Genomic DNA, 26,142 nt, shown 5'->3' with positions numbered 1-26,142 from the left:
GCGAAAATAGTGTATATCAGTGGGTAATTAGTCCGCTGACAACAGCATGAAGTACAACCTTATAATCCTGAAACCTAACAGTTAATGGGCGTTCCCCTGCAATTTTGCAAGGCTACACCTTTTTCAATCTATTATAATATTAAGTAACATTAAACTACCCTTTACCATAATTATATTCCACCATTTCCTTATTGGCTCCTTACCTTACACATTATTTAAATTCATTTCTGAATGAATATCCTTCCTATACTGTGAATATAGATAGCATTTTAATACAACATTCGGAAATTCACAAAACACTTATTAAAAACCTTGCTCAAACCAGTTATAACCAAAACATCACAGCAACGTAACCCTAGATCACGTCCTTGCTGAATTCAAATTTCCTGTCTTGCTGTCTCCAACTTTCTCACACTAGCAACTCCAACTCTTCATACTCCTCTACACTAACTTAGGCCCTAACTTCTACTTAATTCTTAACCTAAACCATCCTCTAGGTTACGTAAATATGGACTATGTGTACTAATTGTACCATCTTTGCTTATAATGTCCTTTTGAAAGTATCAAAATACAAAAACAGAGATCACATTGGACCCAGTACTACAGTCAATGAAATGTTTAGGTATGCAGTGACTGCAAAAGGGAGCCAGTTTTGGAATAAAAAAACTTCATGTGATAATTTAAGTTTTAATACTATCGCACACAGAAATGGGATCCAGGTATAACTATAGGCCAGTTAGTCTTCCCACTAAAGTTGGTGGCAATATTTCCAAAACCAGGCAAAACAGACTATGGCATAAATGTAGGTGCTCCTAAGCAGAAAGAGAATACCAGCACTACAGAAACTGTAATGTTACTTGTATACTGTACTTAAGAGAGTTAAAGCTCATAAGAGCTGTACAAACATTTTTTTTAAAATTAAGAATGAGAGGATTTACTATAACACATCAGGGTTTAAAGGGCAGATATTAAATCTTGCTCTTGCGTTACATTCAAAGTGCTGAATTAATATCTGCTTTGATTTAAAAAGTGGATCTAGTGGAAGAAATGACAACATATGAGAAGAATGTTACTATTACAAATACAATAAGGCATCAAAACTGATTTGGACAAGAAAACCAGAGCAACAAACAAAACAATGGAAGGTGTTTACATTCATCACAATTGGCAAATCAGCATATAAAGTGGATCCAAAGCACTGGCATTATTGGTCAAAACCTACCTTGTAGGGAAAACCTGCTCCCTGAAGATAACCATAATTTATGAATTTCATAACCATGCCAATTATTATATATCCCAATTAATATATACCACAGAGCCCCTCTCTGTGTGTGTATCTGATTTTTTTTCCTCATAAGCCTTTTGCAGAGAAAGAAACACTACTGAGGTAAAAAAAAAAAAAAAGATGAAATAGGCTCCCTGACAGATATTAATATATTATAAAGCACTATGGGGGGAAAAAACTACCTTTACAGAAACAAGGGAAAAAAAGAATAAAGAGTCCATTAATATGGAAGTTTTCACATCAGATTAGACATCTTGATTTCAGAAACTATCCCTTGGATTGTTCATGCAATCAGAAGATTTGACTGCGGCACATTCCTAGGTGCTTCATAATAATTCAACAAAATGCAGAGACGAACTTTGAGCTGACACTTTACTTTGGTTTCATCATAGTTAAAGTTTTAAAGATCTTTTTAAAACTCTGTTATACTTCTCTCAGAGTGCAAGATGCAGTAAGCCACTTTTCAGTTAGGAGGAGTTGGCTAGTACCTGTCATCCTCCGGAGATGCATGCTGGATATGAATCCTGGGACTAGTAGGTCGTCTCCTCTCTAGGGAGGGGGACCATCTACCCCTGTTTGCCCATTCAATAAAACAGGAAAAAAATATTTAGTGAGTGAAAAAATTAAAATAGGTATGGGAATTGAGACTGGAAAAGTACCCCAAAAAGTAATGAAATTGATTGTTTTTAAAATAATAATTCTTGTTTCTAAATTTTTTTTAAATTTGGATACACTATTCTTATGGCTGTTTGTTATGGTATATTTTCTATATAGCAGTACACTATACAATTACAATGAGTGTACAAATTTGCACAATTTTGAATGATTTAAATAATTTTCATGGCATATACAGTATTTCAAACATCCTCAAATGCTAGAAAATTTAAAAACCTATTGTTCATACAAGAAGTCGGAATTACAAACTAAAAGAACTTTTCAGGTGTTGATTGGCTGTTATTTTCCTCTTTTGTTTTTCCAAAGGTTTATCCCTCCATTAACTCTGCACTGAACAAAATTTTTCCATTAAAAAAAGTGGTTTTAAATTACAAAGAGACCCTTAAGGGAATTAAAGCATCATGTTACACTGCTAACTGCAGAATGTGGGGCATAAAGTGATCTGTTTTTCTAGAGCTCATCCTATGTCACTATCTGGTTTACTCATCATCCTTATTCAATCTGCAATGGAAGGGCTCTGTGCAGTCCAAAAATTTCTTTGGGGTTGCCAACACACAGAAGCTATGAAAGTTTTTTGGGTTATGCAGCATTGGAGGATATTACATATTCCAAAAGTGGTCATGCTTGCTTGGTGACAAGCACGTGTTTTTACTCTTTACATTACATGCCCATCAAAGACTATTTATTTTCTAGGAGCAGAGCCTGTGACACCATCCATTCCAGGTTCTTTTGTTGCTGAGCGCTGTTGGAGACAGACAGACAAATTTTTAAAAGGCAAGATCAGTCACTATTGACTTCTGAGTTTAATTCCCTTATACAGCTGAGACAGGTAGAAGAGATGAGATTCATCAAATTGAAGTTAACTTGTCCAAAAAGGTAAGGCTGACACTTGGGAGCAAGAAGCTCTCACAAATCTTGCTAAGTATAATTAATATTTTGAGAAGTTTAATATATTAACTATTATTGTTGAGTCTAAGGTTAAATAAATGATATCTTTATTTAATAGTCAAGCTAATAATCTTATATTTACAGTAAATATTGTAAATGTGCATGTTAGTAATTAATTAGTATATATTTGTGTGCCTTGACTAATGAAAATTTATAAAATTTCTTTTATATTTAAAAAAATGTGCAATCCAAGTTTTATTAGTTTATGCCAGTCTCTTTTGATTGATTTTATAAATTAAAGAAAAAAATCTTTAATCAGTGTGGGTGGGTGGGATGGGGAACATTCCTATTTTAGTAGTTTTTTTCTTTCAAACGCTCATTTGATTTAGAACAACAGAATTGCTTGGTCACAATGGGAAGATAATAGAGTATAAACCTAACACTGCTTAGTTTTGAAAATACAGGCAAGAAATCATTTAATATATATATATATATATATATATATTTATGTTAGCAGAGTAATATTTTACATGAACTATTCACTTTCTGAGGCAACCTTCCAGTCCATATATTAAGAAACAGCGTTTCACTTACAGAACATGCAAATAACAAAAGTTTCAGGGAGATTTAGCATCACTTCACATTTAGGTAGCTCTTTTAAAAGATTCCAAAGAGAATAGGTTGTTAGTAGTTAGTTACTTTTTCTCTCCAAAGCAAGGGTTAAAGAAAATGTTAATGCATCAGTGCACTCAATCAAAGCCCTTAATATGCTGATATCCTCTAAAAATATCACATTGCATTTTTATAGAATGTTACTAATTTTGGTCATCATGCATTATGAACTTTGAGAGCATGCTCTCTTTCCGTGAATTTCAATGGCGCTTAACTTTATATACCGGAGTGGCCAAACTGGCTCGTGAACCACGTGCAGCTCTTTTACAGTTAGAGAGTGGCTCACAGAGCTCCCCAGACCCCTCATATTCTCCATCTACCAGACTGGTTGTGGGAGACATTGGGATCTCTGCCTTGCAGAGGGATGGTGTGGTAGGGGCTTCTGCCCAGTGGGGAGGGGAGCCTTGGGGCTTTCGCCCTGTGCCCCATCAGGTGCTTCTCATGGGGCTGAAGCCCCGAGCCCTGACCCCTGGCAGGCGCACCCCAGCTCTCGAACATCTGAGGATTGTCATATGTGGCTCAGAGGACCAGTATGTTTGGCCATCCCTGTTATATATTGTACAAAGCATGTGCAACGTTACAATGCAGACAAACATGCAAAAATGTACTCTTCTACACTGCTTGAAAGAGAGGAAAAAACAACATAGTGCATACCTAATATTAACAACTGTTATACTGTTACATAATTAATTCAAATACAAATAGTCACATTCAAACAACAACTCTAAAAAAACATGCAGTATAAACACACTTACTTTCCTAATGGTAGAGGGTGTTTTGTTTTATTAATGCTTTTATAAAAACATGAAAATATGGTGATCCTGGAGCAGAATAGGGCCGATTAAGTCAAGAACAAATGATAGCTCCAATTTTTTTAAATACCTATTCATGGGAATTTCATCAAATATCTACATTCTAGGATTTCAGAAGGTCATGGAGACTGATAAAGGCACCAGAGTTTACCATCTCAAAAATCCCAATCAAGTCATGATTCCAGAGCAGCCAATATTATTACATTTTCTATATGAACATAGAAAAGCCTGGTTGTAAGATATACATACAGAGTGTTCTACTTAATTCAATCATTTTGATTTGTTCCTCAATTTTATTTGCTAAGACCTGCATTAAATAATCACTTAAGGCCAAAACCTACAAACATTACTAATGAAACTATGACTGGTATTAAGGCTTTGCAGGACTGGGCTCCTATAGAGTCAATAAAAACTGTCACCAGGTATTACTGCATAGCTATCATTGGCCATAACGTTACCAATTAATAATCAATAAAATATTACTTACTGACCTATATGAAGATTAGTGTCTTCTCAGTGTAGTACAATGTGTTGGGTGGTGAGGCTCTGATTCAGGAAAGCACACTTGAGCATGTGCTCTAAGCGTGTGCTTAGGTGCTTTCCTAAATTGGGGCCACAGATACCACAGTGTCTGGCAACAGAAATCTATAGATAGAAATAAGATGGCCCACTAAAAATCAAAGCAAAATCAGAATTCAGCGTGACAGAGTGAAAAAAAAGGACCAGTAGGCAGATCAACAATGACAAAAGTAGACTAAAACAAAGGGCTTGTCTATACAGTGAGATAATGTGGACTACGGGAGTGGGATTTTTAAAGCACCTTAGTGTGCTTTACATTAATTGGTCCATGTAGACTTTGCTGGTATGCACTAAAGGTTCCCTAGTGTGCTTGAACATAGTACCGTTTCAAACAGCACGAGGTTAAAGTGCACTAGGAAATCTTTAGTGCACACTAGCATGGTCTATACAGACCAATAAATGCACAGCATAGAGTCACAGAAGTGTAGAACTGGAAGGGACCTCAATAGGTCATCTAGTCAAGTCCCCTGCACTCAAGGCAGGACTAAGTAATAGTCAGACCATTCCTGACATGTCCGGGCACTTTGGATATCACTCCCCTGTCGATATTACACCACTGTATAGATGAGGCCTCAGGGGTGGTGACACTGGAGCATTTTAATCTATGTTTCAGGGTGTTACTGTCTGCTAAATAAATTCCTGTGTGTCTTGCAGGTCTCATAGAAACTTCAATCACTCAGGCATTTTAATCAATATCAATACTAATAGTCAAAATAAGTGAAATGCACTGAGTATGTGTGCACATGTATTAACAAATAAGTGCTGAAGTCTTCAGGCATATTCTATAGCCCACTGTGCCACTGAGAGCTGTGGACAGCATTTTTGCTCTACAGCCAGGCTATTCACATGTAGTAAAAATTTTACTCAGGTCTACACTACAAAAGGTTTGCCACTATAGCTATACTAGCAAACCCTGTTAGTGTAGACACAGCTTATACAGGCCAAAAAGTGCTTTTTGCCAGAAATGTTTGATCGGTTTCGTGAGCAACAGCTCTTTTATGTAGTTATGGTATAACTGCATCTATGGAAGGACTTTTACCGGTACAGAAGTGTTTAAAAAAAAATCATCACACCTCTAAGTGACAGCACTATATTGGCAGAAGTTTCTAGTATAGGCGAGGCCTAATTCACAGAATCCATATTTTTCAGCTAGGCAGGTTCTGCCTTTTGTTACCACCGTGGAGGAGCAAATGCTGAAGAAATCTTCGGCATTATTATTACTATATTTATTTATAGATATTTATCTATGATATATTGTGTAGTACATTCACTAGCCCAGAGTTTTTAAAGAGGGAGCTAACTTGGCTTTAGGACATGGCTAGGTAATCTGCTCTATTCACATCTGCAGTTAGGCTCAATGGCTTGGTTTCATACACTGATACCCAAACTAAGTCCTTTCCCTTCCCTACTCCTACGGTTCACTGGCATTGTGTTTTAAATAGTCTTCCTTATTGTTTCCCAGTAGGATCCTTCCCAAATAATTTTAAATTGTGTAGTTCTTGTCTGTCAACTATGAAAAAGTTTACCCTTGTACCACTCAAATTGTTTAAATGAAGTTGCAGTGAACTGCAATGTATATTTCAACATTTTCTGCCACCACTAACACAGCACAGCAATTTATTTAAGCAGACTTAGGAACAAGGAAGCTTTCTGGGCATGTCCTATAAAATCCTGATTGCCATCTGTACTGACCCAATGCCATATAAAGTAACAGAGGAAGGCATGCAGTGACGCCTTTAATGGGAAGACTGGGCAAAAAGCCAGTGCCAGCATTCCACCTGACAGTGTTCACATGGAGTTAGGTTAAGATTAAATTATACAGATGCAGCATCCTGATGCTCATAGAGCAACCAAGTGCAATATATGAAGGGCTTAACTTCACTGTATGCAACCTTGAAAATGTATGTTGAAAAAAAGTTTTCAAAAACAAGAATAATAAACTCTCCTACGGCACAGTACAGTAAATCTCATGATTGTACAGTAAGGCTAGGCCACTGCATGTTATAGTCTATATTCTATTGTTAAGGAACTAAAAATGTCTGATGTAGCATTTCAGGTGACAAGTATAATACTGCACAGAGTTTAAAGATCAATGCTATTTCCAATAAAACATTAATGTGCAAACAAAGTGCTTTATTGTCAGTACACTAAACACAGTCCATATCACCTTGTTCAAAAGGCAAGTGAAGACACTTTTAACTTCATATTTCACACTTCATTTACTTTATATTTTCTGGGACAAAAGGGAGCCCAAACACAATTTATAATTCCTGTGAAGGAAATCTGGAATACCACTGTAGGAATTCCTTATTTACACTTCTCCATAAGGTACTTCGGAAATAGTGACATGATGGTCACAAATCAACCATGGTTCAATATATGGAGTAATTGGTATCTGCTGAATAAAATCTTATAAATAAATTCTAGAAAAAGTCCACCAAAGCAAATAAGAAAAAAGTTCAACATATGGCTCTGGATTAAGTATAATATAGCTAACGGATTGTTAATCTCTTGGATGACGAGTGGACAGCTACATTATATAATGAGGTCTGAAAACCCTGGAAAATCACCCCCCCAAATCGAAAGCATTGCTTTTGTGTTATTTTAAATTCAACTTTTGCATTTTGCTCTCAAAATTGGACAGGCATTTGAAAAACAAATGCCATCTGGGTCTGATTAAAAGAGCTGTATCTCATCAGTGTGTCGATGGAGTCACAGCCCAAGTCATCTTATTATTTTCCACAAAGGAATCATACTATTTGAACTCTGTGGGCATCCCACACAAGAGATCCCACAGGACAGAAACAACTACCCACAACCATCTTATGGGACTTCTAATAAAGCTAGAAACAGAATGAATCCAGAGTGATGTGATATATACTCTAGCTAGGGACCACAGGGAATTCAACTAAAATTACTGTTCAGTGGCATTACAGATTGCTGATAGACTCAAAGGATCAACATGGACACTGTTCACTAAGAGGAGATCATCAACCAGTGTTGTAATTTCTACTCCATACCTAGGCTGAAAACCTGATGGGCAAGAATCATAGAAGATTAGGGTTGGAAGAGACCTCAGGAGGTCATCTATTTGAACCCCCTGCTCAAAATATATCTCAACTATATCATCCCAGCCAGGGCTTTGTCAAGCTTGGCCTTAAAAACTTCCAAGGATGGAAATTCCACACCTCCCTAAGTAATCCATTCCAGTGCTTCACCACTCACCTAGTGAAATAGTTTTTCCTAATATCCAACCTAGACCTCCTCCACTTCAACTTGAGACCATTGCTTCTTGTTCTGTCATCTGTCAGCCCTGAGAACAGTCTAGCTCCATCCTCTTTGGAACCCCCATTCAGGTTGTTGAAGGCTGCTATCAAATCTCCCGTCTCTTCTCTTCTGCAGACTAAATAAGCCCAGCTCCCTCAGCCTCTCCTCGTAAGTCATGTGCCCCAGCCCCCTAATCATTTTCATTGCCCTCCACTGGACTCTCTCCAATTTGTCCACATCCTTTTTGTAGTGGGGGGGGCTCAAAACTGGATGCAATACTCCAGCAGTATCCTCATCAGTGCCAAATAGAGGGGAATAATCACTTCCCTCGATCTGTTGGCAATGCTCCTTCTAATGCAGCCCAATACACTATTTGCCTTCTTGGCAACAAGGGCACAATGCTGAATTATATTTAGCTTCTCGTCCACTGTAATCTCCAGGTCATTTTCTGCAGAACTGCTGCCTAGCCAGTCGGTCCCCAGCCTGTAGCAGTGCATGGGATTCTTCTGTCCTAAGAGCAGGACTCTTCACTTGTCCTTGTTGACTCACATAAGATTTCTTTTGGCCAGCTCTTCCAATTTGTCTAGGTCACTCTGGACCCTATCCCTACCCTCCAGCATATCTGCCTCTCCCCCATCTTAGTGTCATCCACAACTTGCTGAGAGTGTAATCCATCCCATCATCCAGATCATTAATGAAGATGTTGAACAAAGCTGGCCCCAGGACAGACCTCTGGGGCACTCTGCTTGATCCCGGCCACCAACTAGCCATTGAGCCGTTGATCACTACCCATTGGACCCAACAATCAAGCCAGCTGTCTATCCACCTTATTGTCCATTCATCCAATCCATATTTTTTTAATTTGCAGGCAAGAATACTGTGGGAGACCCTATCAAAAGCTTTCCTAAAGTCAAGATATATCATGTCCACTGCTTTCCCCATATCCACAGAGCCAGTTATCTCATCATAGAAGGCAATCAGGTTGGTCAGGCATGACTTGCCCTTGGTGAATTCATGTTGACTTTTCCTGATCACCTTCCTGCTCTCCAAGTGCTTCAAAATGGACCTGCTTGAGGACCTATTCCATGATTTTTCCAGGGACTGAGGTGAAGCTCACCAGTCTGTAGTTCCCTGGATTCTCCTTCTTCCCTTTTTTAAAGATGGGCACTATATTTGCCTTCCCCCTGCCCATTTGCCATGAGTTTTCAAAGATAATGGCCAATGGCTCTGCAATCACAACTCCCTCAGCGCTCTCAGATGCATTAGTTCCAGATCCATGGACTTGTGCATGTCCAGCTTTTCTAAATAGTCCTTAACCTGCTCTTTCACCACTGAAGACAGAGGCAAAAAAACCATTGAGTATCTCAGCTTTTTCTACATCATCTGTCACTAGGCTGCCTCCCTCATTCCCTGACTCTCTTCTTCTTGCTAACATACCTGTAAAAACCCTTCTTGTTACCCTTCACATCCCTTGCTAGCTCCAATTGTGCTTTGGCCTTCCAGATTACACCCCTGCATGCTCGAGCAATATTTTTATATTCCTCCCTAACCATCTGTCTAAGTTTCCACTTCTTGTAAGCTTCACTTTTGTGTTTAAGCTCACCGAAGATTTGTCTGTTAAGCCAAGCTGGTCACCTGCCATATTTGCTATTCTTTCTGCACATCGGGATGGTTTGTTCCTGTGCCCACAATAAAGCTTCTTTAAAATACAGCCAGCTCTCCTGGACTCCTTTCCCCCTCATATTAGCCTCCTAGCGCACCCTGCCCATCATGGAAATATGAGGCTTCTACATAGCTCCAAATTCAGTTTAATTTTCAGCTAAGATTTTTCCCCCATAACTAGATGTTTTAATGGTCACCAGCTATTGTTCCCTAAATTTTCAAAATATTCTACAGTGTTTTAGTGGCATGATTTCCCTTGAAATTAATACAGCAAACTACAAGTCCTACTTTGAAAATGTAACTATTTTTTGGAATATTTTTGTTGCTAAAAACACACAAAAAGTTTACATTAATATCCTAGGCCTTAGTTATGGATTGCTTGTTACTCCTCTCATCACTTTACAACAACAAAAATAATCAGTGCTGTGATAATTTCAATAACCAATTTTTCTGGACTGATTGATGAGCAAATTCACATTATTATCCTACATATTACTTGAGTCTTTACACCATGGTGTAAAATCCTACTTCTAGGGAAGCCAATGGGAGTTTTACTGTTGACGTCAGTGGGGTCAGGATTTCACTCTATAAAAACAAGAATTCTTAGACAAAGATACTGAAAACATTCAAAAATTCCCTGTTAAGACATACTCACATCTAATTACAAAATCTGTCCATAGTATTTAGTTTCCCTGCGACTTTGAACTACACTAGCTTTAAAGGTGAAAGTTCAGAAAGCATCCATTAAATGTTTCTGTTCAACATAACAAGTGCAACTATATTTCATTTAAATTGCTGAAAATGTTGCTAAATGTATATATACTAAACACAGTGCTATATAGTGCAAAAATAATTAAATTGTTTTGCTTTACAATTTAAACAAACAGCAATAGATATGGCAGATTAGATTAAGAAAATGTAGTTGGTTGGTTGGTTTGTGGAAATCAATGTATATACTGTTATACAAATTACAATTTTGATTTGAAAAATAAGAGTTTGATCTCACAATTTGCATCCTAATTCATATAATTTGTAAATGTTATGTCACCATCTCATTTGCAATCTGCAGAATGGGCAAGCAATAAAAGTAATACATTTTAGCAGATGATAATGAAGATTAACAATCAAGTGGTGCTCCTTCACCTCACTTAACACTGCAGTGTTATTATCAGCATACTGAGGACTTTTGTAAACAATAACATCAGCTTGAACTAAAAATAGGGAAGGAAGAAGCCAGAAGCAATTATAAACTGCAACACACAATTGGCATGGCATATATGAGTATAGGGGCAAAAATGTCTACAAATACCAAAGCATATATGAATGTACAGACATGTAGAAGACTCATATGGCGAAACAAACAAAACTGACAAAGTTCACCAGCACAGATGAGAAGAAATTCATAAGTCTTTACTTTATACCTTTCTCGTTCTGGTGAATGCAAACTAGTATCTGGTCTCAAGCAGTTGGTACTAGCACTCCTAGCCCTGTCAAGGGAGGGCTGTAGTTCACTAGTGCCAGTGCATTGCATCCAATGGTAGAAGAGAAAGAAAAAGAAAACAAAGAAAGGAACACAATGTTAGATATTAAATAATAAAATAATGTTCTCTTTACATAAAAATGTGGTATCACAATGATTTAATTAATAGAGATGTAAAAGAGCTGACTAGATGACAATGCAAATATTTGTTTAAAAAATAAAACCAAATGAAAGATTATGTTTGAACTTGTTTGCATAAAAAAATCTCAAGTATCTAAGACCATAAAATGAAACTAAACAATATATACTTATGAGAAAGTGGAACGGGAAATACTAAAACAATACATCTAAATATTTATTACTAGTAACAACTGCTATACCAACACAAAAGGACAGGATACAGTACATCTTTAGAGTGAAGCTAATTTACTTTAGAAAACCATATTACATTCTAAACAGGAAGGGCACTTCTGCTCAGTTCTTACCTAACCAATAGTTCATCTGTAAATCTCGGTATTTCTGCATTATGGCAATCACAAAGGAGTGAAATATCCTGTCTAATCACTGATTTGGTTTTAGCACATGCAGGCAGAGTTGAGCTTTATAAATTAAAATGATTTAAAATAAAAATAAATTTTATTTCACATGTAATCAAAACCATTCACAAAAAAAGAAATGAGACATAAGGAAAAGAAAACTGTAATACCACTTAACTCCAATTCTGACATTTCAGTAGAGTTTAATGATACAAGAATTCTAGATAATACAGAGGTTGCAGGTGTTTATGACACTTATGTAAGAATTAATTTTAGATAGTTGAATCTAGTTTTATTTATAAAGATATGTTTTTATCTGTTAAAGTTTTCTAGAAAGTACCACTATATTATTACAATGTGTATGTTTTTTTAAATAATTTAAATGAATACTTACTTACCTGTAAATATTCCAGTGAGTACCATTCTCTAGTAAAGGCATCTTGGGTGGTAATGTTTTATAGTGCCTAACAGAATTTCTTGAATGTGGCAGAATAAAAGAAAACAAAAACAAAAACAAAGCATGCCAGAAATGGAAATATAGGTAAAGGTAGAACAATGTTAACTAGAATGAAGACTATGTAATGTGCATAATATTAAAGCAAGTTTGAACTCCTATATGCATAGATTTCTCAATGTATCCTTTTCTCTATTCAACTAACATGTAATTTCAGGACCAGATCTCCTAAGCATGCAAACTCAGTAAACGTACTCACATAAGTAAATTTAGAGTAACATAAGAGGTCTGAATTTTCCTCTGGAGCTAAAATACCTTGGAATCTTTTCAATTTTTGATTAAAATGAAAAAGATGTTGTAAAACATGAAGTTGGTATTTACCTTGCTATTTTTATGCTAGCTATTTTTATGTCACTATTACTTTATTTTAATCTACCTTGTGTGACTTAATGATCCCTTCTAGTTATCTATATGATAAATTAGAAGCCTTCACTTCTATATACAATATCACAAACTAAACGACAGTTGTATTAGTATTAAAAAATGTCATGAGTTAAAGTCTTTTAGAGGTGGTATACTAGGGCTCCGGTTCACAATGGGACTTTAGGCATTGCTATGCTGAGTACTATGGCACCTAACTTTCAGATATTCACAATGCCTGAGTTAGGCACCTAGGTTCCCTATGTGGGGAGAGATAGGACCCTAAGCATAAGATTCACAAAAGGCAGCAAACTAGGCCAGGGGCTGTCTAAACTAATCAATGAGATGGTGATGAGAGGGTGTGTCCTGAGCCCTGCCTCTCGTCAGGTGTCTAAGGTGTTTCTTGCAAGAAATGCCACCAGTGGTGGTGATGCTAGTGCTTACTTTTAGCCCAGAGGTTAGAACACTCTGTTGGGATGTAGGAGACCCCAGGTTCAATACCTCCATGTTTGATGAGGAGAAAGGATTTAAACAGAGGACCTCCCATTGCTCATAAGGTTGCCCAAACCACTGGGTTTAGGGATATTCTGATGTGTGGCTCCTTCAGTCTCCACTGTTGATGCTGTCCTACTTTAGATAAATAATTAGAAAGCTATTGGAGCAGGGGGGCTGGATCCTAAGTCTTCTACCTCCCAAGTGAAAGCCCTGAACACTAGTCATAGAGTTGTTCTCACATACACTCTCTTTCTCTGGCCCAATGACTATTTAAGTATTTAATCCAACGTGGAACAGCTTCAAGAGGAAAGATGGAGGGAGCCACATATAAGAATATCCCATAGCTCAGTGGCTAAGCCAACATCACCTGAGGTGGGGCAGGGACACCTCATGTTCAAATCCTTTCTGCCAATCAAGCAGAAGGGGGAAATTAAACCCAGATCTCCCACTTCCCAGGTATCATTCTAACTTCTGGGCTAAAAGTTATGAAATAGAGACCAGCCCTCTTCCTTCCCCCCACCCCCACCAGGAATTTGAAAGGGCCCTGATCTACTTAGCAAGCTCAGAGCTTGCCTACCAAATTGAGCCTCACAGGTGAGATAGGCAGGAGAACACCTATCTTCCCGTTGGTGGATCATTCTGGGGCTTAAGGCATCTGGATGTCTAGAATGATGCACCAGTGCGCATTCTCAGAGGCAGAAACATAGATGCCTAGGCAGCTTTCATAACAAAAATGTAGGTGCCAATGAGTTTAGACACCTACAAGATTAGGTGGCAACTGAGGGGGGTTTAATAATGCCAGTGGCACCTAAATGTCCTTTTGTGAATCTGTCCATAGATCACATTAAGTTAAACAGCATTAATAATGGTGAGCTAATTTTAAAAACTATAGGAATTGGTTTATCCATCATCAAGGCACAGAACCTCTGTGGTGTTAATGTATATCCACACAGATCTGGAAGTGTAATTTCCAGCTTGAGGAGACATACTCACGTTAGCTCTGATCAAGCTAGCATGCTAAAAACAGAAGTGTAGCCACAGTGCGAGGAGAGGCTAGCCAAAGCAAGTGCAGGTAGATCCTCCTGCTGCTCACATCACTGAGGCTACACTTCTATTCTGATTGAGGTAGCATACATACGTCTTCTCAAGCTAGGAATTACACCTCCAGTTTGAAGCATAGGCATACCTTTGGATGAGAACTGTTTACATCATAAACCAAGGCCACAGTACATAACATTTTAGAACTCGGAGTGTGGACTTCCCTATCCAAATGCAACTCCAGAAGAAATGTAAAGGAAGAATGTGACTACTCACATTGAAATCTGTCCCACATAATGCAGTTAACTGGAATTAAAACCTAAGCTTTTATAGAGTGTCCACATATTCCACCAAGGTAGGGCTTGGGTGGGACAGGCAGGAGAATATGCACCCTGGAGGTCCTTGCCACCTTCAGGTGTAATTCCTCTCAATAGCATTCCTTGACTCCACATGGGATTTAGAGCTGAGTGCATCTCTATCCCTGTATCTGAACACTTCCATATGTGAGGGATTCTGAATCTGAATCCTGCTTTTAAAGCTTGGACCATCTCTAATTAATGTCACATACACACTATACTCTAAACTAAAACTATCAATAATAATAAATACAATGCAATACAATAAGATGTCTAGAAGATAAAAATTTATTACTACAGCCCTATGCCCATAGCATGCCTAAACAGTATAGTTACATCAATGTAAATGAGTGTGCAGAAAAAATGCCAAACAACATAGATGCCCAACAACTTGTTGAGTGGGCATATGAGACAATGGCATCTAAGCCATTAGTCTTTTTTGGACTCTGAATTTAATAGGAGTTGAGTCATGCCCCATAAGTCTTATAACTCATTTTAGCAATCAATCTATTATTATACTATTCTACTTCTACGGCTGTGTGGTGGGCTAGTTTCCATGCATAACAACGTGTCATCATTGTATTGGTAACAGTACTTCAGAGTGATCACCTAGCATGTTGCGGAGCATCTACTATGGAGTTAACCCAACGTACCATGTACATTCAGCAATAAACAAACTGTTAATGGATACTGTCATATTTCATAACTCCATTATATTACTGCAGAGTATGGGAACTATTAGATAAATATACATATCAAATACATTATTAAAAGTACTATACTGTTAGTACAATATCCAATTTTATTTTTTTTAAATAGGTGTATTTGATACTGAACTTGAAAGTGAGGAGACAATAGTGACTAGAGCAAGGCGTAACATAGGCAAGGGCCATGTGAAATTACATGAGTGCACCTCCATTCTGACCTGTATCCCACTTGTGAGCAATTTGTGAGAATACTGTTGATCATGCTAAATTGTGTTGAGGCTTTGTGCTACAATTAAAACTCCACTAGAGGCCAGATAAAAGTCACCATACTGTGTTTCATATAAGAACTAAGTGAGAATTTCAAATATTTGTAACTCAGCCATTTTAAAGTAATTGATGATCTGTAAGGGGAAAGGAGCAAATACAGACTAAGAAAGAGACAAGGAGATGCAGAAGTGGGAGCCAAAAAAAGAAAGGCCAGATGAGGGACGTGGAGGAACAGGAACTGCATGATCCCATGAAGCTGCCATAAAAAGAAAGGGGGCCAAGAACAACAGAGAAACAGGGAGTGAAATGATTTATTGAATGTTGCACTGAGGCTGAAGTTCTTATAAACTATATAATACTTTCTAAGAATTACACATAGAATCATAGATTATTAGGGTTGGAAGGGACCTCAGGAGATCATCTAGTCCAACCCCCTGCTCAAAGCAGGACAAATCCCTAAATGACCCTCTCAAGGATTGAGCTTGCAACCCTGGGTTTAGCAGGCCAATGCTCAAACCACTGAGCTATCCCTCCTCCTCCCTGTGTAACTGAACCTAACCATAAATTCATCCCTCCACTATCATTGATGAGACCTCAACAATTAGAACTATCCTGGACAAATTTGTGAAAATCACTGTGTGGGAACAATCCTGCAGACGAGTGGTGCACTGGATTGCATGGTTTTACAGGGTCTATTCCAATCCTAATTTCTAAGATTAAGTAAAATGTAGAGTACTGACTTAAACTGTTACTAATGATCAGTTTGTGAGTAGAAAAGTACATACGTTTTTCCTTAGTTCTCATAACTGGACCATCTACAAAAGAGTTGATTGCACACAAAGACACATATTTATAAATGTCATGAGAAGAGGAGAAATAGAAATAGATATACAAAGATTGTAAGAAAGTGCTGCCAATTTATCCTAATAAAAATAAAATAAAATTGAAAATGCCTCAGTACTCTTAAAATTAGATCAAAAAATATTTTTATTTGCTTACTAATAAGCAATTTGTTTAGACAAATTTTAGATCTGAAGTAAAGTGATCACTATCTAATGCAGGGATTGGCAACCTTTGGCACGCGGCCCACCAGGGTAAGCACTCTGGCGGGCCAGGTCAGTTTGTTTACCTGCCGCATCCGCAGGTTCAGCTGATCGCAGCTCCCACAACCCGTGTCGCTTCCCGCAGCCCCCGTTGGCCTGGAGCAGCGAATCACAGCCAGTGGGAGCTGCGATCGGCCAAACCTGCAGATGCGACAGGTAAACAAACTGGCCCGCATGCCAAAGGTTGCCGATCCCTGATCTAATGTAACAAAAGCATGGGAATAAACTGTGACTACACTTCTTCTTCAATTTTTATAATTAAGTCAATGTTTTTTCCAGATATTTTGTTTAATTTCTGTGGTATATGACCAGAGGTAGGCTGGTGAGATTGATCAGGTAGGTTCTGTTTTTGCAAACCCAAGAATGGTTCACATCGGGATTCCATATCATTGAAAGCTCCAAAATTTAGGAAAGCGTGTTAGAGTAAAGATGGGTCCAAGCTGTATCTGGACCCAATCTTTAGCAATATGTGGGAACAAGGATTGAAATGAGATGGGAAACTTTAGGTCTAGGGCTCCCATGAGGTGGTTTAATCCTGGTTCCTTCTTATACCAACCACCAAAGCTCACCGTGGGTTTGGGTGTTAGATAATGTAAAAAGTTGAGTTTTGGCCTATCTCTGCTACAGACTCTCCCCAGATTCCCAGTTCCTTTAAATCAGTGTCCTCCATTAAATCTGTCCTTAGATCTTTCTGTCTATACAGTGCATAATGAACTATAGGATTCAAGCTGAATACATAGAAAGACCCAGTTTTTCAATATGGCCACAGATATTTCTTATCCCAGGGAAATTGGAAATCAAGCACCCGATTCACCAGGGTGTTACTTACATTTTATGTCAGTGTAATTCCACTGAGATTATGATAATGAATTGGTGTAAATCTGATGTAACACAGTGGTGCATCAGTCAATACGATGCATCACTGTGTTACACCAGAGTCTGAGTAGACAACAAGTACATAAAACACAACTAACTCTCAGCAGATACAGTATGACACATTGCCAAAGTATCGAACCTTTTGATTTATGGACTTATTTGTTTAGAAAGTAAAACGTTTGCACTGTCTGCTAAATGGCGTGAAGTCATTCCTTATTACATGGATTCAGAGTAAATGGCTTCCAGTTTAAAATGTGAAGAGACGTTTCAGGGATTTCTAACTGCTGACAGGTAGCCTGTGTACTCTCATTACCAGTATGCTCTAGTTAGGCTCTAAAGAGTAGTTTTCTGATTTAAAAAATTGTAATTAAACAAAATCTTACAAATGGGAATCCAGGGAGATACAAAAACAAAAGATGTGTCTTCTCTGAGGGATGAAATATTGCCTCGTGTTGCAAAAGCATTAAAAATTAATTCAGATGCTACAAGCCCTGATCCTACAAATGTTTATTTGTATGCTTAACTTAAACACATAAGCAGTCATTACTTCACTGAAGGTCCATCTCCCTACAGAATAATTTAAATTTTGGGCTCAGCCCCGCACTAGTGCTGGGTCCTTTCTTTTTGAGTTCTTGAGTGCAGTAGGACATACTGGAGCCTGGAGTCAATGCAGAGTATTGCAGTCTCTCGGACTGGGAGTCCTCAAAGAATATAGCACATTTATCAATTTAAAGGGGAGAAATGCCCTAGAAGGGCCCAGCACAGACAAAGCCAAAACTAAAATTCTAAATGGAAGGTAGGAAACAATGGGTACATCTACTCTGCAAAAACCAACCAACCAACCACACAAACCACATCAGCAAGTTTCAGAGCCTGGATTTACAGACTTGGCTCTACAGACTTGGGTTTCCAGGGCTCATGCTACACTACAAAAACAGCAGAATCGACATTCCCACTCGGGCTGGAGCTCAGGCTCTGAGATCCACCCACTTGCCAGGTTTTTAGAGCCTAAGCAGAAACATCTGTGCTGCTAACTGTAGTGCCATAGTGCAAGCCATGTGAGCCCAAGTCTGTAGACCTGTCACGGGTATTTTTTTTGCAGTGTAGACATACCCAAGTGAGAGTTATCAGGTGAAGCACAGTGATATGCAACCTTTGTTTATCTAGCCATGTGCTCTTTTGAGGAATTTTCTTCAAGTTTGTTGTCAAAACACAAAAAGTGTTTATTAATTTTACATAATAATAAAGGAAAGAAATCAAACAACCATAAAAAATAAAAAAAAAACAAAAGAAACTTTACAAAACCACAATAATACTGCCGTGCATTTGAAAATCGGGCTTTTTATGACTAGACAGGTAATCAACCACAAAATTATATGCTGCAAAAATATTTGTATTATTTAATTTCAAATATGACTGTTGGCACTTATTTTATCACTAGGCTTTCAATTCCTCTAATCATAACTATCAAAGTAAACAAACATATATAAAAATCTTGATCAGTTCTTTTTAAAAAAGAAAATAATTAAATGACAATTCAATTACGTGTTAAGAAAACAGTGTCCATTACTTACTGTAATATTAATAAAGCTGAAGGAAATGATTGGGCTAGTGAAGTACACAGAAACTAACCATAAGAAATCATGGTTATTGAATTCCTGTATTTACCTGGTGGTAAGTAGGCACTCTGCACTTCTTCCTCGTTTTGCTCTGGGCAGCATAAGAAGCTCACTGCACAGACAGGATGGATGGTGAGTGAAACAGATATAAATATGAAGCATTAGATGACATGAGTTATGCAAATGATATGCAAATAAAAACATAAAAAAAGAAACCAGAAAGCTCGCATTGAGATAGCTGTCTTGATAGTGTTCAAACCGAAACAAATTACAATGCTGCTCTAGAATGTAAGCAATAAAGTACCTATGACAACTATATATTCAGATAATACTTTTAAGTGGACATCTAATTTTGTCTTTTTCTTTTTTTAAATTTTGAAGTTACTTTACAGATTTTAATATTAAAAATTGACAGGATTCTTTATCAAATTACATTGCTATGGCAATCTTCTAGTTCTTGAAGTAGGTATTTATTAAAACAAGGCAGCATGATAATAAAAATGGAATTCTAGAACCTCCATTTTTTGAACCCAGACAAGACTGTGTGTATGTTGAGGGGTGGTGGGGAGTTATAAACATAGGTTTATGCTCTAGTGAATATAATGTAAGGAGCATCAACTCATCATTTTGATGAAAAGAAAAATATTTGTTCACTAAAATAATAAGTTTATTCAAATGTAAATTCTGATCTAAAGCTTTCTGATTACAATATTTTGTTGCACATCCCCTTACAGAAATAGAAAATGTGTTAATCAGTTATTAAAATCTCCTTTCTAACCATTTCTATTTTACACTCCGCTTATTCCAGTATTGCAACCATCAGTATATTACAGGAGCCAAGCGCTACAGTCAACAATATAGCTACTGTAAATCAATCATTTCTATCTTTAATAAACATGATTGTGATAACAGCATGTCCCTTTGGGGATTTTTGTGAATATCTGCACTTCAGTGCAAACCACAAAGAGAAGTCCCAGAATCTCCTTTGGTGACACCAAAGTGAAGCTAAAGTTCATGAAGATGCATCATTTAAAAAGAATCAAAGAATCATATGAAGTACTATGGTAACAGAGAGAGAAAAGATATAAAAATTATGCAAGGTGGCAAAATGCTCAATTACTTCCATGCTTCAAATTATCTTTAAACTATACATTTCACTATGGAAACTGATATATCATAAGCAATATTTAGGTAATATAATAAACTAGGGAAATCAGAATCACAGCTTGCAATCCACATGTGAGATTTAAGTTTGCATCTGGAACTACAGGCCTGATTCTGATGCAACAAACTATGTTAAAGGTGAACTGAATTGTTTTTCTTAAAAGGAAAGAACAATAAAACTATTTAATATCTCATGTCATTAGCAGAATTTATGTGTAGACTTCCAAATTACAAATAAATACAATATAATTTAAAACAAAGTAATTGAAAATAAAATTCCTCTTATTTCTTGTACACACAAAGGGTTCTGTGTTTCTCTTGAAAGAGTTGAGGACATTACAACAGCCAAACCACTGTAAGGATGCAGGACCATCATGGCTTAGTTATCAGAGGGTATGTCTACACTGCGACTAGACGCCTGCAGGCCTGTGCCAGCTGACTCAGGTTCACAGGGCTCAGGCTAAGGGGTTGTTTAATTGTGATGTAGACATTCGGGCTTGGTATGCAGCCCAAACTCTGGGACCCTTCCACTTCGCAGGGTCCTAGAGCCTGGGCTCCAGCCCAAGCCTGAAGGTCTACACTGTAGTTAAAAAGCCCCTTAGCATGAGCCCCACAAGCTAGAGTTAGGGCTCGCATGAGCCGGCTGCAGGTTTTTAACTGCAGTGTAGAGAGACCCAGAGACAACATAAAATGCTATAGGAGAAACAATGAGGAGTCCTTGTGGCACCTTAGGGACTAACAAATTTATCCGGGCATAAGCTTTTGTGGGCTAAAACCCACTTCATCAGATGCATGGAATGAAAAATACAGTAGGCAGGGATAAATATACAGCACATGAAAAGATGGGAGTTGCCTTACCAAGTGTGGGGGGTCAGTGCTAACGAGGCCAATTCAATCAGGGTGGATGAAGCCATTCCCAATAGTTGACAGGAAGGTGTGAATATCAACAGAGGGGAAATTACTTTTTATAGTTGTGACAGGTTGGATCACAGAAATCCCCTGGGAGCTGCCACCTGATGTGCCAAGACTACTACTACCTTTGCTTTCCCTGCCAGCTCAGGACCCCAGCACCCTGTCTTGCTAAGCCAGACACTCCTGTCAGCTCCAACAAAGACCCAGGGTCTGACTTACTTTCCCCAAAACTGCAGGTTTACCTGAAAGCAGCTAACAGAAGTGTGCTTGTCTTTAACACTCAGATGCCCAGCTCCCAGTGGGGTCTAAACCCAAATAAATCCATTTTACCCTGTATAAAGCTTATGCAGGGTAAACTCATAAATTGTTTGCCCTCTATAGAACTGATAGAGAGATATGCATGGCTGTTTGCTCCCCCAGGTATTAATACATACTCTGAGTAAAAAGTGATTTTATTAAATACAGAAAGTAGGATTTAAGTGGTTCCAAGTAGTAACAGACAGAACAAAGTAAGTCACCAAGCAAAATAAAATAAAATGCACAAATCTATGTCTAATCAAACTGAATACAGATAATCTCACCCTTAGAGATGCTTCAGTAAGGTTTTTTCCTCAGATTGGACACCTTCCAGTCCTGGGCACAATTCTTTCCCCTGGTACAGCTCTTGTTCCAGCTCAGGTGGAAGCTAGGGGATTTTCATGATGGCTCCTCTCTCCTCTTTGTTCTGTTCCACCCCTTTATATATCTTTTACATAAGGCAGGAATTCTTTGTCCCTCTCTGGGTTTCTACTCCCTTCTTCTCAATGGAAAGACACCAGGTTAAAGATGGATTCCAGTTCAGGTGACACTGCTGACGAGGCCAATTCAATAGTGCTGACCAGGCCAATTCAATCAGGGTGGATGTAGCCCATTCCCAACAGTTGACAAGAAGGTGAGAATATTAACAGAGGGAAAATTAGTAGAGGGAAAATTACTTTTTGTAGTGATCCTGCCTCACTCAGTCTATATTTAGGCCTAATTTGATTGTGTCAAGTTAGACTCAGAACAACGCTTCCTCAGCTCTTGTCCCCTAGTACCTCTACTCTACTCACGCTACACTGATGACATCTTCATCATCTGGACCCATGGGAAGGAGGCCCTTCAGGAATTCCACCAGGATTTCAACAATTTCTACCCCACCATCAATCTCAGGCTGGATCAGTCCACACAAGAGATCCACTTCCTGGACACTACAGTGCAAATAAGTGATGGTCACATAAATACCACCCTGTACTGGAAACTTACTGACCACTATACTTACCTACATGCCTCCAGCTTCCATCCAGACCACATCACATGATCCATTGTCTATAGCCAAGCCCTAAGATACAACCACATTTGCGCCAATCCTTCAGATACAAACACCTACAGGATCTCTATAAAGCGTTCTTAAAACTACAATACCCACCTGGGGAAGTGAAAAAACAAATTGACAGAGCCGGAAGGGAACCCAGAAGTCATCTACTAAAGGACAGGCCCAACAAAGAAAGTAACAGAACACCACTACCCATCACCTACAGCCTCCAACTAAAACCTCTCCAGCACATCATCAAGGATCTACAACCTATCCTGGAGGATGATCCCTCACTTTCACAGACCTTGGGAAACAGGCCAGTCCTCACTTACAGACAAGCCCCCCAACCTGAAGCAAATAGTCACCAGCAACTACACACCACACCACAGAAACACTAACCCAGGAACCAATCCCTGCAACAAACCCCATTGCCAACTCTGTCCACATATCTATTCAAGAGACACCATCATAGGACCTAACCACATCAGCCACACCATCAGGGGCTCATTCACCTGACATCTACCAACGTGCTATATGCCATCATGTGCCAGCAATGTCCCTCTGCCACATACATTTGCCAAACCAGATGATCTCTATGCAAAAGAATAAATGGATGCAAATCAGACATCAAGAATTGTAACATTCAAAAAACCAGTAGGAGAGCACTTCAATCTCCCTGGACACTCAATAACAGACTTTAAAGTGGTCATTCTTCAACAAAAAAACTTCAGAAACAGATTTCAATGAGAAACTGCAGAACTGGAATTAATTTGCAAATTTGACACCATCATATTAGGCCTAAATAAAGATTGGGTGTGGCTGGGTGACTACAAAAAGTAACTACTTTTTATAAATATTATATTGCCTTATAAGGCAACTCCCATCTTTTCATGTGCTGCATATTTATCTCTGCCTACTGTATTTTTCACTCCATGCATCTGATGAAGTGGGTTATAGCCCACAAAAGCTTATGTCCAAATAAATTTGTTAGTCTCTAAGGTGCCACAAGGACTCCTCATTGTTTTTGCAGATACAGATTAACACGGCTACCCCTCTGAAATCTGTTATAGGAGAAACACTAATGAAATCCAGAGGCAGAAAGGGAAATGAATTTGGATCGTAGGTCAAATCTTAAAGTTCTTGCTCAATATTTACTCTGTCTTCATTCAGTCAAAGTTTGCCTGTCAGGGACCTCAAGATGTGGCCCATTGAAAATAGTGATATAAAACACACCCATGCATGGAATATAAAATAGCAAATAAAAAAGGAATATAATTCTAATTATTTCCTCGAATTGAAAAATAAATCATACTCGTAAGGTATTTATATTCTCATAATTAATGATGTTTTTGACACATTTACAAAATATGTATTCCTCTAGAAAAGATTTTTGAAAGAGATACTAGATTATGTATATGAACATGGAGATTACCACATCTTATTTATAAACAAATGGATGGAATATAACACTGAGAGACCTATTTCACTGAGAATCAGATAATGATATCTGAATTCACAGCAGCCAGAATGATTACACCAGGCTAGATAGCTTTCCCCAGTAATTTTTTATTTAAAAAAAAATAGCAGCGCACACAATCCCAGTTCTGTTGGAAATATATCACAACTTGTTGCTGAACAATCTTCTAGCTGGAATTTTATATGAGGTTATGATTCACTTTCCTAAATCTAAGGACTCTCTGTTATTGCTCCTTCATAATAATTTAAAAATAATACCTGAAATTCATGAACAAAGATTATGAAGGTTATGACCAGGAATTATTCAGAATACCCAGTATTGATTTGGGTGCTACCATAAGACAAATAAATAACTAGTAACAATTTGTATGGGTATGATCAGGTTCAGTTAATAATTGTAGATTATTTCAGGCATAGGGATAGTAGGAACTTCTATGGATCTATCCATACCTTTCTAGCGGATGTTATATTAGACAGATAGCAGCAGGTATGGATTTTGATGAGGAATTCTGTAAATGGGTGAACTTATTGCAAGAGCATATCAAGTAAAGGTTCTTTAAATTCTTAATCTTTTTCCGTGGTAGTAACTGCAACAGGCTCCTTCTTAAGATGCTCTTATTACTCATTGATAAGTTTGTGGTTCTCATGGGCCCCGCCACTAGAGATAAATAAACAAGAGTTGTATAGTGCTTTCCGAAATGACTGCAGTGCACCTTAAGCGGGGGGAGGTGTTGTCCAGCTTTCCTGGAAAAGGGGAATAGCACTTTATGGCGGGGGGGAGGTGGGAGAGGGGCTCAGAAACTGCTGCAAAAAGAGGAATGGGTCAGCGTGGTGATGCTGACTCATCCCCAGGTACCAGAAGGCCTGGGGAGTTGAATAGGGGCAAGCCTGGCAGGAGCAGCCCCTTTTCCCCAGATCAAGCTAAGTGGCACCCACCTTTCTTCCCCTCCACCTGAGGTGGCAAAATACCAGGTTTGGTCAGGACCTGCTGTGGGCATCACACTAGCCGCTACTTTCTAGGAGGACTGGGAAGGAATTTTTTCCTCACCACCAGATTGGCCTAGGTGGAATGGAGTGGTTTTTTGCCTTCCCCACAGCGGGTTCAGGGAGGGCTTTGTTATGGTGAGCAGGAAAGGGAGTTAGGTTATGAAGTTGCAATGCGTTATGTACATATGGGGCGGATGCCCAGGGCAGGTACTCCATAGGGAAGGGATACAGTGACCAGATAAATGGCTTTGTAAACGACTTAAAAACGAGGTGTTGGTTAAAGAAGGGGGGAAGGGGAGGGAGCCAAACCCCCTTCCTTATAGCACACTGTATCAGTCAATGGAGAGGGGGAATGGTAAGGTCCCAGAAAGGATTAGTTGGAGCACCTGGATGGAAAATGAAGTAGGGCTGGAGGAAGTCTCTGGACAGCTATTGAATGAACATGGAGTTACCCGCACTGTATAGGTTTATCTGCCAGGTAGTCTCAGACATCTAACAATGAAGTTGTGGCCTGATTAAAACCATACCAAGTGTCTCCTGTCCTCCTTTCAGAATAGCTGGACAACAGAAGTTTATTTAGGGGTGGGAGTGAAATGAGACTGTTGCAGCTGCTGTTTCTGGGAGAAGAAACTCCTGGCAGAGGGCCCCTCAGGATAGCAACACCCACTCACCCACCCCATTTATCCATCAAAAGCTGGCATCTCAAAGCAAGCGGAAGAGAATGGAAAACTCTCTTTCCCCAGTCAGAGTCCCACCCCAGCTGCACCCCTCTCTTGACTCTGCTCTGATGGCTTCTGCTTCACACAGCATCAGAGCAGAACCCCAAAGCCCTTCTATCCAAGCAGGAAGGGAAGAGATGCAAATATGATCCAAGAACACAGTCAGGATTTTTGCTTTTGACTGTGGGATATTTTGCATACACTTTTATTGTCTAAATTTGCACCTAGGAATATGAGTCACTCTTCAATGACCCCCACCCCCTTTCAACCTCTACTTATGAGGAAGAATACTAAGGGAAATGTTCAATAAAAATATTTTTGAAAAATATGCATATTGAGTATATAGCTACTTTACAATAA

General features: G+C 38.5%; 1 protein-coding gene across 44 annotated transcripts in view; it reads right to left on the bottom strand.

Annotated features, from left to right (window-relative positions):
- The window catches only part of RIMS1 (regulating synaptic membrane exocytosis 1), a 537,317-nt gene that overhangs the window by 153,585 nt on the left and 357,590 nt on the right, over window positions 1–26,142 (bottom strand). For 20 of the 44 annotated variants that reach the window (XM_075063757.1, XM_075063759.1, XM_075063763.1 and 17 more), the window contains exons 17-18: window positions 19,241–19,303; window positions 11,262–11,351 (exon numbers count right to left, since the gene is read on the bottom strand). The exons of 8 other annotated variants lie outside the window; for them this stretch is intronic. In XM_075063757.1, coding sequence (XP_074919858.1) covers window positions 11,262–11,351; window positions 19,241–19,303 — 153 coding nt within the window. Of the gene's footprint in view, window positions 1–1,773; window positions 1,858–11,261; window positions 11,352–11,805; window positions 11,920–12,254; window positions 12,333–19,240; window positions 19,304–26,142 lie in introns of all 44 variants that reach the window. 16 more of the 44 variants (XM_075063753.1, XM_075063758.1, XM_075063781.1 and 13 more) reach the window with 2 other exon arrangements.

This window comes from Chelonoidis abingdonii, chromosome 3, assembly GCF_003597395.2.
Source record: "Chelonoidis abingdonii isolate Lonesome George chromosome 3, CheloAbing_2.0, whole genome shotgun sequence".
NCBI lineage: Eukaryota > Metazoa > Chordata > Testudines > Testudinidae > Chelonoidis > Chelonoidis abingdonii.
This window is presented reverse-complemented; position numbering and strand designations above follow the sequence as displayed.